General features: G+C 40.0%; 1 protein-coding gene across 5 annotated transcripts in view; it reads right to left on the bottom strand.

Moving 5' to 3' along the window:
- Positions 1-18,289, bottom strand: part of HECTD4 (HECT domain E3 ubiquitin protein ligase 4) — a 224,176-nt gene that overhangs the window by 148,184 nt on the left and 57,703 nt on the right. For all 5 annotated transcript variants that reach the window (XM_060193062.1, XM_060193063.1, XM_060193065.1 and 2 more), the window contains exons 2-6: positions 13,230-13,747; positions 8,285-8,374; positions 5,593-5,723; positions 2,007-2,115; positions 822-960 (exon numbers count right to left, since the gene is read on the bottom strand). In XM_060193062.1, coding sequence (XP_060049045.1) covers positions 822-960; positions 2,007-2,115; positions 5,593-5,723; positions 8,285-8,374; positions 13,230-13,747 — 987 coding nt within the window. The remainder of the gene's footprint in view (positions 1-821; positions 961-2,006; positions 2,116-5,592; positions 5,724-8,284; positions 8,375-13,229; positions 13,748-18,289) is intronic.

The following is an 18,289-nucleotide window of genomic DNA, read 5'->3' as shown; positions in this document are numbered from 1 at the left end:
GGGAAATACATATAAATTACCTAGGCTAGGTTGTGGTACAGAAAAACACACTGGTAACTGATAGTCAACATTATTACTGTTACTATTTAGATATTATATAGTTTAATATATTCTAGGGACACAAAGAGGAGCAGAGCAGGGTCCAAACCTAAAAGTGTACAGTCTTGGAGAGAAGTTTGAGACAACAGACAATTTCACTATAATGTAGCAAGTGCCCTAAGAATGCCTATGAACATTTTCATAGAATGCTAAGGAAACACCAAAATGAAATCTTGATCCTAATGCACAATGATTTATTTCTACATTCATTCCAAACTTTCCATTCCCATGAAAGTTTTAGAACAAATTGAACAGGAAAATGATGCAGTCTCTAAATATATATATGTTTTTTTTAAAAAAGATACAACTAATACATCTACCGTCTTTGACTATCTAGACTTCTTAATTTTTTAAGATTTACTTATTAGAGACAGCATGTGTGCCAGTGCATCAGTCTGCCACATGCAATGCCAGGGATTAAACTAGGGACTTCATGCTTGGGAGTCCAGCCTTTAATCCACTGAAGCACCTCCTGGGACATCTAATTTATGTTAAATCATAAAAATGTTTGTTCTTGGCTGTGGAATCCCTTGGAGAGCATATTCACTCTGATCACACAGAATAATTCAAAGACATTAGAGAAAAAACAGAATGTCCAAATGATGGGTAAAAAGGATGTCCCTCTAATAGGAAAACATGTCAATAATTTTATCACTTCTGTTATCAGGAGCTTCCTTAATATCTCCAAAATATAAAAGACAGTGCTATAGTTTTCTGTTTACCTGAAGGGTATTCTGGTCAATAATCTGGAAAAGGGAATGAGGTTTATTATCAAAAGATACAGGTCGGTGGAGAAGACAGCCACTGCCAAAAGCAACCCATCCTGGTTCCAGCTCCTCGTTGCGGCAGTACACAAAACCTCTGTGGAAAAGAAAGGTATATAGAGTGAGTCTCCACTGTGTCCAAAACCCAATCAAGGAGCTACAATAAACACAGAAGACATTTTCTACCTAATTCTTAAAAATGATAAAGTATATAAAATAGCTAAAGGAGAATGGATATAGTATATTAACTTTGTGATTAACAAGACTGTAGTAAGTATTAATTTTCCACAGTGGATTGATTGGATTAGCAGTTGGGGGAAAGGTTTGATTAAAAATGCTATATATATATATTTTTTTTTAAACTGGAGGGGCTGGGGGCAGCAAATTCTTTTTTTTTTTTCCTTCCTTCCTCCTCCACAGTTATTGCTGGGCTCGGTGCCTGCACCATGAATCCACCGCTCCTGGAGGCCATTTTTTTTCCCCCTTTTGTTGCCCTTGTTGTAGCTTCGTTGTGGTTATTATTATTGCCCTTGTTGACGCAATTCTTTGTTGGATAGGACAGAGAGAAATGGAGAGAGGAGGGGAAGACAGAGAAGGGGAGAGAAAGATAGACACCTGCAGACCTGCTTCACCACCTGTGAAGCGACTCCCCTGCAGGTGGGGAGCCGGGGGCTCGAACCGGGATCCTTACGCCGGTCCCTGCGCTTTGCGCCGCATGCGCTTAACCCACTGCGCCACCACCCGACCCCCTAGGGGGCAGCAAATTCTATATGTCCCAACTAAATATCACTGCTAATGCAACATCACAGTCAAGTACAAAAAGCCATACTAGCTAGAGAAATGTACATTCATCAACACAGAGAAGTCAATGATATGTTCATAAAAATCCTGATGATAAAAAAATAATAATCTTGATCACAGAAGAATCGCTAATAAGAAGCAATGATATTAGGGTTACCAAACTCTGAAAAGTTAAAAACAAAACCGAAATGCAGTATCAGAAAGAGTAGGGAAGTGTCAGTGAGAGAAGACTGGGGTCATATCAATTGTTCAGTAGTTGCTGCTTAGTCTATGTTAGGCAGCACATATTCCCAGGAGGAAAATGCTCTAGGCAAGTCATTCAACATATTCCACAGAACTGACCTGAGAGTACCATGTAGTCCAGACCCCAATTTGCTTACTCCTCTTCCAACAGAGTTAGTAGTATACAGGTAAAGACCATCTGCTGTGAGACAGCGTCCCAAGTCAGCATCTGAAATATTTTTTTCCACAGAAAAATTAGAGGCATGGCTTTTCTTTTTTAAATTTATTTATTTAATTTTTTAATTAATTAATTTGTTTATCCACTTTTGTTGCCCTTGTTGTTTTCCTTGTTGCTTTATTGTTGTTGTTATTGATGTTGTCATTGTTGGATAGGACAGAGAGAAATGGAGAGAGGAGGAGAAGACAGACAGGGGGAGAGAAAGATAGACGTTTGCAGACCTGCTTCACTGCCTGTGAAGCCACTCCCCTGCAGGTGGGGAGCCGGGGGGCTTGAACTGGGATCCTTATACCGGTCCTTGTGCTTTGTGCCACATGCGCTTAACTCGCTGCACTACCACCCAACTCCCGGTTTTTCTTTTATAAGTTGAACTTTTTTAAATATTTATTTTATGTTAGAGAGAGAGAGAGAGAGATAAAAAATACACAGAGAATAAAACAACAAGGGCAACAAAAGGGAATAAATATTTTTTTAAAAAATAAAGAGAGAGAAAGAAACCAGAGCACTGCTCCACTCTGGCTTATGGTGATGCTGGGGACTGAACCTGGGACCTCAGAGATTCATGAGGTCCCAGGCATGAGAGTTTTTTGCAGAATCATTTATGCTGTCTCCCCAGCCCAAGATGTATTTACTTATGAGAGAACCAGAGCATCACTCTAGCACATGTGATACTGGGAAATGGATGTGGACCCTCATGATTATAAGTCCAGTGCTTGCTACCTCCTGGGTCACTATGCATACTTCTGCTAATGATATAAATGTGCTTTCTCTAATGAAAAAGCCATCACGGAATTCATAAATGTGCTTCAATGCAATCTACAGAGAACTTGGTTCAAATCCTCAAATCTAACATCCAAAGTACATATGGGTTCAGGGAATAAGATCAGAGCAATTTACTAGCAGAAACTAACTGAATAAGCCTGCTAAATGTTTTCTTCTTTCTTTCTTTTTTCTTTTGTTTTGGGGGGGATAGCTAAAATACCAAATCACACCTATGCATTCCTAATTCTAAACTGAAATGAATAAAAGGACAATAGTTCACCACTGATTTTGTAGTAAGAAAGGTGCAAGCTTTTAAGAGCTGTAGATACTTACTAGATGAAATTGGGTATCCCTGAATTTTGGATTCTGTAAGATGAAGATGATAATAAGACCTCAATACTAATGAAGACAGTTAAAAGAAATAATGTTGGGGCCAGGCGGCAGTGCAGTGGGTTAAGCCGCAAAGCGCAAGGACCAGCATAAGGATCCCAGTATGAGCACCCCCCTTCAGGGGGGTCACTTCACAAGCGGTGAAGCAGGTCTGCAGGTATCTATAATTCTCTCCCTCTCTCTGTCTTCCCCTCCTCTCTCGACTTCTCTCTGTGCTATCCAACAACAGCAATGGCAACAATAACAATAAACACAACAACAAGGGCAACAAAATCGGAAAGAAAATGGTCTCCAGGAGCAGTGGATTTGTAGTTCAGGCACCAAGCCCCAGCAATAACCCTGGAGACAAATAATAATAATAAAGAAAAAAGAAATATATCGTTAAGTAGATAAATTGCAATCTATTACAAAAACAGTGGTCCACAAATGGCAAATGATATTAATAGTTTATTAAGGGTTGGTTTTTTTTTTTTTTTTTTTTTTTTGCCTCCAAGGTTATCGCTGAGGCTCGGTGCCTGCACTACAAATCCACTGCTCCTGGAGGCCATGTTTTTCCCCCTTTGTTGCCCTTGTTGTTGTTATTATTATTGTTGTCATTGTTGTTGGATAGGACAGAGAGAAATCAAGAGAGAAGACACAGGGGAAAAGAAAGATAAACACCTGCAAACATGCTTCACCACACATGAAGCTTTCCCCATGCAGGTGGGGACCAGGGGCTTGAACCTGGGTCTTTCTGTACTGTAATGTGTGTGCTTAACAAGGTGCATCACCATCTGGCCCTCACATTTTTTATTTGTTACTAATAGTTTGTTACAAGTAAATGATATTATTTGATATACTAATAATACATCTTGAATTAAAATCTGTTTCTTTAAATTGTCCATCTAAATATTGCAATTTGGGGCAAGCCAGTGGTGTACCTGGTTGAACATATTAGCCATGTGCAAAGACCCAGGTTTAAGTCTCATCTGTAGTGATGCAGTGTTGTAGGTCTCTCTCTCTCTCTCTCTCTCTCTTTCTCTCTCCCCCCATCCCTCTCAATTTCTCTCTGTCCTAACAAATAATAAATAAATACATTTTAAGATTCTAATATTGGTTTCTGGAGCAATACAATACAAAAGATTTAATATTTGTATTTAAAAACAGCAACTGTGGCCTGCGAAGTTTGACATGTTAAGCATGGGACTTTAAGTTTGATCCCTGGTACTGCATATGCCTGAGTGTTGCTTTGGCTTCTGTCTGTCTGTCAAGAGTCCACACTCTGTAGGGGAGAGTAGCACTGCATGAACTGCAAAGAAGAACCAGTGGCCTCAAAGGCATGGTGTGATGATGGCAGTGCTCAGTATATCTTAAGAGTGGAAAGGCCTAACTCATCAGACAAGTCTGCTAAATGGACATCAGTTAAGAGAGCTGCCATTTAAATTAAGTTTAATTAAAATATTTTTTAAAAGAAATAGTATCAAGCAGCAAGAAATGATATTCTATTAACAGAAGTAAAAATTCAACTTACGACTTCCATGCCCAAGTTCAAACAAACAAGAACCAATTCATGTTATCCTTGACAAAAGTATATGGATGATACCTTTTCTTGGTGAAAGTAAAGCTTATCCACTTTCTTACCTCACCAAGCATCACCTTTTAAGTTTTTACTGATAAAGCAGACAATGAGGGGAGTCAGGCTGTAGCATAGCGGGTTAAGCGTAGGTGGTGCAAAGTGCAAGGACTGGCTTAAGGATCCCGGTTCAAGCCCCCCAGCTCCCCACCTGCAGGGGAGTCGCTTCACAGGCGGTGAAGCAGGTGTGCAGGTGTCTATCTATCTCTCCCCCTCCCTGTCTTCCACTCCTTTCTCCATTTCTCTCTGTCCTATTCAACAACAATGACAACAATAATAACTATAACAATAAAACAACAAGGGCAACAAAAGGGAATAAATAAATAAATAAATATTAAAAAGCAGACAATGAACAAACTATATAGAAATTTTGAACTCTTGATTAAAAGTAGCACAGCAGAGAATCAATTACAGAAGCCAGACCTCCCACCTTCTGCACCCCATAAAGATCTTAGTCCATACTCCCAGAGGGATAAAGAGTAGGGAGGCTTCTAAGAGGGGATGGGATGTAAAACTCTGGTGGTGGGAACTGTGTGGAATTATAGCCCTCTTACCCCATAATCTTGTTGATCACTATTAAATCACTAATTAAAAAAAAAAAAATTTAAAGAAGCACAAAGTTCTATCTCATTCATTTACTACAATATCTAAAGTTATTCTTTCTACATCTTAATTTCAGGTCCAGAACAAAAACTTCATATTACCTTTGTTTTCAGAACTGGATCCAGTGTTGCTATCTGGTGCAGGTAACATATCTTCATAGCCCCATGATACTATATGTTTGCCACCAAGCAAACAGGAGGGAGATCCAGGACCCCCTTCCAAAAGCAACAGCCTAAAAAGGGAAGGAAAGTCACAAAGACATTGAGATTATTAATTTCTGCAAGAAAATAAAATTCTACCTACCATTTTAAAGAGCAGAAAATGAAACAGTTTTACACTAATACTGTGAAAATTAAAATTTTAATTAAAAATTACAGAGTAGTACTCATAGAACTATTATAGTAAACTAAAACCATGGGTAAAATAGACACTGTGTATGTGAATGAGAAAAGAGACAAAGAATTAGGAAGCACATATTCCAAAACATTAGAACTGACTATTCTAGGGAAATGAGATTATAAATAATTTTCACTTTCCTTTTTTTCCTAAAGTTTTATTTATTTAGTAATGAGAAGGGCGGGGGTAGATAGCATAATGGTCATGCAAAGAGACTCTTGTGCCTGTGGCTCCAAAGTCCCAGGTTCAATCCCCTGCACCCACCACAAGCCAGAGCCAAGCAATGCTCTGGTAAAAAAAAAAAAAAAAAAAAACTTTTGATTTTAATAATGAGATAAATAAAGAGACAGAGATAGAGACAGAATTACAGCATCACTTTGGATCAAACGCAGGACCTCATGCTTAAGAGTCCAAAGATATATCCATTATGCCACCTTCTGGACTACTAATTTGCACATTTCTTATGTCATAACATTTTCTAATTTTGAAATATTCAATAAGAATTTACTATAGGGAGTTGGGTGGTAGCACAGCAGGTTAAGCGCAGGTGGTGCGAAGTACAAGGACGGGCATAAGGATCCCGGCTCAAGACCCCAACTCCCCACTTACAGGGGAGTCGATTCACAAGCGGTGAAGCAGGTCTGCAGGTGTCTTTCTCTCCCCATGTCTTCCCCTCCTCTCTCCATTTCTTTCTATCCTATGTAACAACGATGACATCAATAACAACAACAATAATAACTACAACAATAAAAAGGGCAACAAAAGGGAAAACAAATTTATTAAAAAAGAATTTATCATAAAATATTACATTACTTAAACACAATATTAAGGAGGGAGGGTGGTGGTGACACACCTTTTGAGTGAACATGTTACAGTATGCAAAGACATGGGTTCAAGTCCCAAGTTCCTGTATAAGTACTGCATGCTAACCAATTGCGCTACTGGAGCTCCAAGTCCCAAATTCCTACCTGCAGGTAGAAATCTTCACTAGTGGTGAAGTAGGGCTATAAATCAGGGCATCCAGTATCTCTCTTTCTCTCTCTCCCCTCTTCCCTCTAAATTTCTCTCTGTCTCTATTCAATAATAAATAAGTAAATAAATAAATACTTAAAAAGGTGGTCCAGGAGGTGCCACAATGGATAAAACATTGGACTCTCAAGCATGAGGTCCTGAGTTCAGTCTCCGGCAGCACATGTACCAGAGTGATGTCTGGTTCTTTCTCTCTTCCTATCTTTCTCATCAATCAATAAATAAAATCTTAAAAAAAGAGAGAGAGAGAGAAAGAGAGAAGAGAAGGAAAGGAAGGGAAAGCAAAGGAGAGGAGAGGAGAGGAGAGGAGAGGAGAGGAGAGGAGAGGAGAGGAGAGGAGAGGAGAGGAGAGGAGAGGAGAGGAGAGGAGAGGAGAGGAAAGGTGGTAACTCACTAATAGAACGCAGGACTTGCATGCCTAAAACCTGCTTTATTCTCCAGAACTATATATGTTGGAATAAGTGCTCTGGTCTCTCTGCCTCATAAAGTGAGTAAACCTTAAAATGTATATGTTAAAAAAATAAACGGGCCAGATGGTGGTGCACCTGGTTGAGCGCACACGCTACAGTGCACAAGGACCCAGGTTCGAGCCCCCGGTCCCCACCTACAAGGGCCAAGCTTCACGAGTGGTGAAGCAGGGCTGCAGGTGTCTCTCCGTCTCTCTTTCCCTCTCTATCTCCCCTTCTCGATTTCTGGCTGTTTGTATCCAAAAAAATAAAGATAAAAATAAATAAATAAATAGTAGAGAGTAGATAGCATAAAATTATGCAAAGAGACTCTCATGCATGAGGCTCCAAGATCCCAGGTTCAATCTCCTGCACCACCATAAACCAGAGCTGAACAGTGCTCTGGTAACAAAATAAACAAACATACCAAGGAACATTTCTTTTCCTTTTTCTAAAATTTTTTTAAATTTTTATTTATTTTCCCTTTTTTTATAGTATTGTTGTTATTGGTGTCGTCGTTGTTAGGTCAGAGAGAAATGGAGAGAGGAGGGGAAGACAGAGAGGGGGAGAGAAAGACAGACACCTGCAGACCTGCTTCACCGCCTATGAAGCGACTCCCCTGCAGGTGGGGAACCGGGGGCTCGAACCGGGATCCTTACTCACACCACGTGCACTTAACCCGCTGCACTACCGCCCGACTCCCAACAAGGAACATTTCTACAGAAGGAAAAGATAAACACAAAATTCTCACTTCAGATGAATATTAATCATCAACAAGAGTTTAGCTGTGTCTACGTATTAAAACAGTCTTTATGCACAATCTGCCTTATGTGGAAGGAGGGTAAAGGTCAAAATGATGGCTGATTGGAAATGGCAGATACCTGAACTGGTAGCACGCGCACATGGCCAAAATGGCGCTTACCTATACAGTACATCAGCTACAGGCAGGGGCCCTAGATCAGTTTGCTTCTGTAACAGATGAACGGTATGGACAAAAGTTTTCAATGAGCCCCTAAAAATAAAAGGAGAGAACAGAAAGTTATCAGCATTGAAGTTAAAAAATATTAGGCTAATGTTGATTTTATTAACCACATGTCAAATCTGCCTGCTTCGGCCAGATAGAACATGCATTATGAAAAAAGTGCTCAATTTTTACTTATTATTGATAGCTCGTACAGAAAAACTACTACTAAGTGGCACCATGATAATTACAGTGTTCTTACAATTGTAAATACAAATAATTTTCCCTTAACACAAAAGTGCAAAACTAAGGTTCAAACACAAAGAACATGTCGCATGTTAGTTATGCCTGAATACTATTTCCATAAAGTCCTCAAGTCTAGAGGGGAGATTTCATAAAATCAAGTTTTATGTGATAAAATGTATAAATTGATATAAAGTCTAAAAGCATTTTCAGGCTTCATTTGTCCATATCTTTGTTAAGTTCATCTTGTTTACATAACATCTTAGCTAATTCCATCATATGAAACATCTAGAAGAAAAGCATCTAAATAATGAATACTTTGTGTACTTTGTGCTGAGAGAGGGTCCTCCTGCATTTGTTATAAACTGTGTGATTCTAATACTCCCAGAGCTCACCACTGACTTCCTTTTAGTTCCCGTGGCTCAAAGCTCTGGAAAGTCTACAATATGATCAGTAAGATCTAGAAGGAGGTGTTTTTAAGATACACGAGACTTACTTGGCCAGATTGCAAGTATACATCACCAGAGAAACATTTCCTGAACTAAATAATCACCTCTATGAGATGGGTAACTTTGGATCACTACTTCATTCTCTTAACCAAGGCTTTAATACTGGGTATCATATGCCTAAACCCCAAAAGAAATGGAATGCCTAACAATAATGAAGTAGATCTAGAGTCCTCTTTTTTCTTTTTTAATTTTTATTTATAAAAAGGAAACACTGGGGGAGTCGGGCAGTAGCACAGCAGGTGAAGCACACATGGCGCAGAGCACACGGACCGGCATAAGGATCCTGGTTCGAGCCTCCAGCTCCCCACCTGCATGGGAGTCGCTTCACAAGAGGTGAAGCAGGTCTGAAGGTGTCTATCTTTCTCTATCCCTCTCTGTCTTCCCCTCCTCTCTCCATTTCTCTCTGTCCTATTCAACAATGATGACATCAATAACAATAATAACTACAACAATAAAACAACAAGGGCAACAAAAGGGAATAAATAGGTATTTTTAAAATAAATAAATAAATAAATATTTTTTTAAAAAAGGAAACATTGACAAAAACCATAGGATAAGAGGGGGACAACTCCACACAATTCCCACACCAGAACTCTGAATCCCATCACCTTCCCTGATAGCTTCCCTATTCTTTATCCCTCTGGGAGCATGGACTCAGGGCCATTATGGGGTGCAGAAGGTGGAAGGTCTGGCTTCTGTAATTGCTTCCCCACTGACCATGGGCGTTGTTAGGTCAATTCATACTCCTAGAGTCCTTCTCTTAACTGTTCTTTATACTATCTCTGGTGTTCAAAGACTCAGACAAGGCAGAGTGGCAGTAAGTAAGAATTTAAAAGCTTAAATTGGGGCCAGAGAGATAATGTCATGATGATACAACAGCTTGCATGCCAAAGGTTCCAGGTTCAGTTCCTAGTGCCACCATCTGTCAGACCGGAGTGAAGTTCTCATCTCCTGGTGCCTGACTCTCTCTCATAAAAATAAATATTTCTTGGGAGTCAGGCTGTAGCGCAGCGGGTTAAGCGCAGGTGGCGCAAAGCACAAGGACCGGCGTAAGGATCCCGGTTCAAGCCCCAGCTCCCCACCTGCAGGGGAGTCGCTTCACAGGCGGTGAAGCAGGTCTGCAGGTGTCTATCTTTCTCTCCCTCTCTCTGTCTTCCCCCTCCTCTCTCTATTTCTCTGTCCTATCCAACAACAACAACAACAATAACTACAACAATAATAAAACAACAAGGGCAACAAAAGGGAATAAATAAATAGATAATAAATTTTTAAAAAAACTACTTTAAAAAAATAATAAATATTTCTTAAAGTATAAGCCAGGATACATGGGTTCTAAAGCATGGCTCTGTCACTTGTCAGCTATCAGCTGTATCATCTGAGTCCTATCAACTAAGTCCTATGGAACTTTGCTTATTTTTCCAAAGGAGATATCCCCTGGGGTAAGTGAGTCTAAACTAAAAGGGCAAAAGTACACTGGGAAGTTCAAAGTCATCAAACCAACTATAAGGTCAGAATACCTGGCAGATTCACTTAGCTTTTATAAAACTCCCTCCTTGGCTCCTAAACCCCTATATGATCTGGGACCTGTCAACCTCATCTTCTGTCTCTCTCATTCTACTACTGCATTCTAGTCTTCTACTTAATTTGCTCTCCCTCATATACCCCAAGCACAGGAAACTCATTAAAGCTGTGGGACTTGCTGTTCCTTTTGTCTAGAATTCTGTATGACTTCTTCTTATTATTATTATTATTATTATTATCACCTTCTCATTATTAGTGCCTCAGTTCAAATTATCACCTCCTTAATAAGACTTGCCCTGGAATCTCTAACCAGTACTATATCAGAGCAACTCTACATAATCATCCTCTTAACAAAATATCCCAATTTGACTTACTATGGTGTATAAACATCCCTTGCAAATTATTCTATATGTTGGTTTGTGTCTACTTGTCTATTTCTCACATAAATTGCAATTTTTAGGGACCATGCACGTTGTTGACTGCTGTACCTGCAGTACCTAGATGAGTGCTTTGTGCATGAATGCTAAGTGGGCAATGGTTATTTGAGTTCATTCAATTTTAAGGTTAGTGATCATGAATGACTGAAACCTAAGGCAGGGAGTCGGGAAGTAGCACAGTGGTTAAGTGCAGGTGGCGCAAAGCACAAGGACCGATGTAAGGATTCCAGTTCAAGCCCCCGACTCCCCATCTGCAGGGGAGTTGCTTCACAAACGGTGAAGCAGATCTGCAGGTATCTATCTTTCTCTCCCCCTCTTTATCTCTCCCCCCCTCTCCATTTCTCCTATCTAACAACGAAGACATCAGTAACAACAACAGTAATAACTACAACAATAAAACAAGGGCAAAAACAAAGGGGAAACGAATAAATATTTAAAAATTAAAAATAAAATAAAATAAAACCTAAGGCCTAGTAAGAGGTTCCTCTCCCATTAGAATTTTTTCTCTGATTGGGTTTCTATTTTTTATTTTATTTTATTTTATTTTATTTATTCCCTTTTGTTGCCCTTGTTGTTTTATTATTGTAGTTATTATTGTTGTTGTCGTTGTTGGATAGGACAGAGAGAAATGGAGAGAGGAGGGGAAGACAGAGAGGAGGAGAGAAAGACAGACACCTGCAGACCTGCTTCACCGCCTGTGAAGCGACTCCCCTGCAGGTGGGGAGCCGGGGTTCGAACCGGGATCCTTATGCCGGTCCTTGTGCTTTGCGCCACCTGCGCTTAACCCGCTGCGCTACAGCCCGACTCCCTTGGGTTTCTCTTATAGCAAATTGCAAATGAGAAAATTATTCTTGGAGTATTAAAAAGTTCTTAGCTATAATGCTAATAGGACAGTGTTCAGGAATCAAGAAGTAGGGCATAATAGTTTGCTATGGGTAAAGAATTTAACATTAAATACTGGTGCCATTTTGCCTTAAAAATAGCTCAAGATTCAGCCATTTGAAGGTCAGCTTTGAAACTATAAAAACAGAGGAAGATAGAGTCAGGCTGTAGTGTAGCGGGTTATGCACACATGGCGCAAAGCGCAAGGGCCCGCGGATGGATACTGGTTGGAGGCCCCGGCTCCCCACCTGCAGGCGAGTCGCTTCACAGGCAGTGAAGCAGGTCTGCAGGTGTCTGTTTTTCTCTCCCCATCTCTGTCTTCCCCTCCTCTCTCCATTTCTCTCTGTCCTATCCAATAACGATGACATCAATAACAAAACATAAATAACTATAACAATGAAACAACAAGGGCAACAAAAGGGAATAAATATTTTTTAAAAAACAGAGGAAGAAGCAGTATAGTTAAGAACTTCATAATAATCCAAGAATAATTTCCCACATGTACTTTGCTATAAAAAGGACCCAATCAGAGAAAAAAAATTCTGAGTGGAGAAGGACTAACCGGTCAAACCATGGTTCTAACTATTCTACAGACAACTAGTTCAGAGAAAAGCAAGGGTAGTTAATTAAAATGTGTGTGTGTGTGTGTGTGTGTGTGTGTGTTTGTGTGTTTCAGGGATCATAAAAGATTACTAGGCAGGAAAATGAAGAAATCCCCTCCTGCAAAAGCAACTCCAATCATGTTTCCTATTAACAGTGGATCAATAACATCAAGCTACACACAAAAGGTAGCAAATATTATATCTTGATATATACAGAGAGAATTTTTAGTTAAATTGGTGGAGGCAAGCACCATAATCCTGAAATACAGTTTGTGATCAAGTCCATGTAACAAGAGTCCAAGTAAGTAACAACCCATAAATTGTCAGTGTACTCTTTATAGCCATACATGAAAAAGTAATAATTCTACAAACTTTTTGATAATTCTTCTAGGAGAAACAGACACTAGTATCCTTTCACTAACAACCTTATGCAAAACACTTATCATCTAAGGCGTAAGCAGATAACCATAAGGGTTGATTCTCATTTTAAGCTGCTATCATGGTACAGCAGAAACAAAAAACTTGGAACTTGGGTTCCAGTTCAGGTTCCTGGTGCCAAGTTTTGGTGAAAGCACTGTATGTACTGTCAAAGCTGTGAAATTCAATATTGAAAACAAAGAAGGACTTCTGAATGTTAAGGCTCCCATCAAATATGCTTGCATTCTTATTCACTCACAAAGGTCACCAAGCAGTAACTTCTGAATTTCCTTACCTGGCACATGCCAAAGCCACCAGGGCAGCAGCAGCATTTTCTTTCTGTTTATGAGGGATATGTCGGCCTGTGTCAGAAGTCTCCTCTAGCCAAGAGCAGAGCAAAGTTTCAATTCCATTGAGACAGTCAGCAGGCTCCTTGGTCAAGCTCAAAGGCTGGCAGTCACGAAGGCAGTTCAATAGCACCTCAGCAGTTATGTTACAGAGAGAGGGGTCTGTTCTACTCTGGGACTGAATAAGGGGGAAAACCAGCAGGAGCCCCATCCTCGATGTGAAAGGAGCTTGTTCTGGTTGCTGCAACAAGCCCTGGCGTTTGAGCAGGGCCAAAGTTTCTTCGTCACCTGAACTTTCCCTTTCGTGCTGTTCTTCCAAGGCCAGCTGGCGCTGGGCATTCCACAGTCCTCGCAAGGCATTCAGGCGGTACTCCAGCAGGCGGGCATAGGCGTTACTCTGATTCCCACAAACAGATCGCAAACGTTCTGCTAATTCAGATGGATTCTTGGTCTCAAATGTTAAAATCTAAGGAAAGAAACAATAGAAAAGACATTGGCATGTGTCATTTTCCTTTACGGAAGCAAATATATCCAATAGTATTTCAAGACAGCCCATGCCAAAAATTATTTTAAGGGAGTCGGGCAGTAGCACACAGGGTTAATTAAGTACACATGGTGCAAAGTGCAAGGACTGGTTAGGACCCAGGTTTGAGCCCCCAGCTCCCCACCTGCAGGGTAGTCATTTCACTGGCGGTGAAGATCTCCAGGCGTCTGTCTGTCTTTCGTCCTCTCTATCTTCCCCTTCTCTCTCAATTTCTCTGTCTCTATCCAATAACAAATAAATTATAAAAATTATTTTAATTGCAACCAACTATGAAAAATGTACTTGTAAAGCAAGGTATTTGCTAGTGGGGATTTTTCTCCGGCCATTCTCACTAATGCTTCCACTAAAATTGGGATTAGACTTAATTTTTTAAAAAAATTCTTTTTTTCTATTTTTATTCTGAGACAAGAACACTGTGCCCACATTTGCAGTGTCACAGATGAAATCCTGGTCCTCATAAGCAAGGACTGTGCCACCACCACCACCACTGAACTGCCACCCTAGCTGCAAGAACCCAAATCTTTATAAAATACCTAAGTGAGAAAAGTCAAATTCACGCTTTTTTTTTTTTTTTTTTACAAAATTGGTATAACTGGGGCCGGGCAGTGGTGTACCTGATTGAGCGCACATATTACTGTGTGCAAGGACCCAGTTTGAGGCCCCAGTCCCTACCTGCAGGGGGAAAGCTTTGCAAGTGAGTGCTAAAGCAGTGTTGCAGGTGTCTCTCTGTCTCTCTCCCTCTCTATTTCTCCTTTCTCAATTTCTGTCTCTATCCAATAAATAAATAAATAGAAAAAATTTTAAAAGAAAGCTTCTTTTAGAAATTGATATAGCTGACATACATCTTTATTAAATGTTCTTGAATTAGTTAAGTGTATGTCTCTTGTTCCTTTTACCAGGCTGATTATCAGTGAAAACAGAACAAAATCTTAATCTTCAAACATAATATGCCTAGCAATAAATGATTGTTTAATGTACTTAGCTTTTAAAGACAACTTTAGTCTTACTATCATTAATGAATCATTTCAATTGGTGTAATGGTATAGATTTATCTAGTTCATACTAATAGTAATTACTATCGTTTTATTAACAAAACGTGATTATCAGGAAGCCTCTAGATTTTTAGCTGCTGGGGAAATAAAATCCTCAATCAACTAAGAAATATACCAGTTTTCAAGATCTGAATCAAATTAAACCTGGGTCAGGCATATGGCAAAGCGGGTACACTGTTCAAGTGAGCTATTCTGCTGACCTTACTACTAGTCTTAAATTTAAGTATTTCAAAAATGTATTTCATGGTTCATTACGACAGAACCTGTAACATTCTAAATGTTAAGATTAGTTGGAAAAAAACAATGTACCTTCTGCATTTTTATGATTCTATTTTTAAAGCATTTCATTTCTATTTTTAGCATTCCAGTTTCAAGACAAATATTGTGACGCTATCTGGGTTATATATAATAGAATTAACCAAATATTACATAATGTACACACTTAAGTGACGGTTACGTTTATTGATTTAGCAGTATCTAGAGCACACTATGCTTTCAGAAATCCATTAGAGCACTCAACATTATCCATTTCAGTGTCCTTTATGAAAACAAACAACTGTCCACTATGCTACTGTTTATTAGAATTCTAAAGTCTGAAGGTCATGGCCTAAGGATATATAACTATAAAGACATCATAACTCTGGAATTTAGCACATCAGCTATGGGGGATCTATTCTGGTACTTATGAATATTGAATGATTTGTCTCAGATCCTCATAAAAACCACTGCTATCAGTAACTGCTCTCGACCAAGAAGATAAAAAACCAAAATGTCATTAGAAGATTAATATTTTTCTCTTTAAAGGGGGGAAGGCTACTTCAGGAAGAAGGAAGAACCCAGTCATCCTTAATCAGAAGGAAAGGTCACTAAATGCTATTTGTGGTGATAATGTTGAAGTTATCCTTAACTGGAGAGTAAATTAAGGAAGCAGCTTTTAAAAAGAGCTATCATATTTAGTGTAATTTCTTACTATACACAACATATCACACATATTTTTAAGCAAAGATAATAAAAATCATTCTGAAGTGTCTGATAGGTAAAGTGTCTGATAGGTAAAACATTTTCTGCCAGTCAAATCTGACTTTGAACAAGACCACAGTATGTGATATAACAGTCACATAGGAACAGATAATTTTAGCCAATACAGTCTCATTTTCCCACTGGGAAAGTGCAGAGCACAGATGACATGAAATGTGAAATGCCATTACTCATGTCAAGTAAATGTAGTAATGAGAATGGGGACATAAACCAGAAGATGGGTTACCAAGGAGAACACAAACTTTACCATGTGTGAGGGTTGGGTGTGAGCCCCTGGTCACCACATGGTAGCATCACACAAGGGGGAAGTCTCATGTGCTGTGAAGCACTGCTGTGGTATCTCTCCTCTCTGTCTCTCTTCCCTCTTTGTCTTTCTACCTCTATCTAGAGGGGGAGAAATAAGTCCACCAGGAGCAATGGAATCATGTGTGCACCAAAATCCAGTGAAGCTGTGGTGGCAAGGAAAGAGGGGGGGCCAGGGAGAGAGAGAGAGAGAAAGAGAGAGGAGGAAAGGAGGGAAGGGGGGGGGAAGGAGAGAAGAGGGAGAAAGTGAGAGAGGGAGAGGGGGAGAGAGAGAGAGAATGAGGAAAAGAGGCTTCTGAAGTAATTGCTGGAGAGGTGGCTCAGTAGCTGAATATCAGACATACATATAAGAAGTGCCAAGCTCGGGGGGTCGGGCGGTGGCGCAGTGGGTTAAGCGCATGTGGCGCAAAGCGCAGGGACCGGCGTAAGGATCCCGGTTCGAGCCCCCAGCTCCCCACCTGCAGGGGAGTCGCTTCACAGGCGGTGAAGCAGGTCTGCAGGTGTCTGTCCTTCTCTCCCCTTCTCTGTTTTCCCCTCCTCTCTCGATTTCTCTCTGTCCTATCCAACAACGAATTGCATCAACAAGGGCAATAATAATAACCACAAGGAAGCTACAGCAAGGGCAACAAAAGGGGGAAAAAATGGCCTCCAGGGGCGGTGGATTCATGGTGCAGGCACCGAGCCCAGCAATAACCCTGGAGGAGGAAAAAGAAAGAAAAAAAAAAAAAAAGAAAGAAGTGCCAAGCTCGATCTCATAGCACCACGTATGCCAGAGTGATACTCTGGTTGTGTCTGTCTGTTTCTCTGTCTCTCTCTCATAAATAAATAATTTTTACGTGGTAATAAAAATACCATATATAGCGCAGCTATATATAGCTAAAGCTCAAGGACCGGAGTAAGGATTCCAGTTCGAGCCCCCAGCTCCCCACCTGCAAGGGAGTCGCTTCACAGGCGGTGAAGCAGGTCTGCAGGTGTCTATCTTTCTCTCTCCCTCTCTGTCTTCCCTGCCTCTCTCCATTTCTCTCTGTCCTATCCAACAACAACGACATCAATAATAACAACAATAAAACAACAAGGACAACAAAAGGGAATAAATAAATATTTTTAAAATACCATATATACACAGAAAGCAATTAACTAGACTATTAATTAGCAAAAAAAAAAAAAAATAGTGAGGATTAGTTCAGGAACTATTACTATATCCCCCCTAAATTTTCATCTACTTTGCTATTCAGAATAGCAGATAATTTTTTTAAAATTTTTATTTATTTAGATAAAGACAGAGAAATTGAGAAGGGAGGGGAGATAGAGAAGGAAAGAGACAGAGAGACAGACAACTGCAGCCCTGCTTCACCATTTGTGCCACTTTCCCCCTACAGGTAGTGAGTGACCTGGGGCTTGAACCTGGGTCTTGCACATTGTAGTGTGTGCACTTACCCAGGTGCACCACCACCGGCCCCCAGAAATAAGTCTCTAAAAAGGCCAGGTAAGAAGCTAAAATGATTTATGGCTGAAAGATGGTTCACTCAGTAGAGCATAGACCTTGCTGTGTGTGAAGCCCTGGGTTCAAGTCCTGACACCACATGGGATCCCACACTACAGGCAGTATGGGGGAGCACCATGGAGGACTAAATGGTTCCGCAGAGTCCTTCAAATATAAGAAAACACAGATATGTTCTGCAGTCATTTTTATTATAGTGGAAAATGAGGAAACACGAGGGGGGAAAGAAGGGAGATTTTCAGTTAAATTACAACATGCCATAATTGAATATTGTGCAATAACTAAAATAATGATGATAATGATGTAAGTAACACAATAAAAATGATTATTAAAAACTGTAAATTTCCTGGGGCCAGGTGGTGGCACACCTGGTTGAGCACACATGTTACAATGTGCAAGGACCCCTGGTCTTCTCCTGCAAGGGGAAAGTTTCACAAGTGGTGAAGCAGGGCTGCAGGTGTCTCTCATACTCTCCTTCTCTATCACCCCTTATCTCTCAATTTCTGGCTGTCTCTATCCAATAAATAACTAAAGATAATAAAAAAAAATTAAGTCTTAAAAACTGTAATT

The sequence above is a fragment of the Erinaceus europaeus genome, chromosome 6 (genome assembly GCF_950295315.1).
Source record: "Erinaceus europaeus chromosome 6, mEriEur2.1, whole genome shotgun sequence".
Taxonomy (NCBI): domain Eukaryota; kingdom Metazoa; phylum Chordata; class Mammalia; order Eulipotyphla; family Erinaceidae; genus Erinaceus; species Erinaceus europaeus.
Note: the sequence above shows the minus strand (reverse complement) of the source record. Positions and strands in the feature narration are given on the sequence as shown.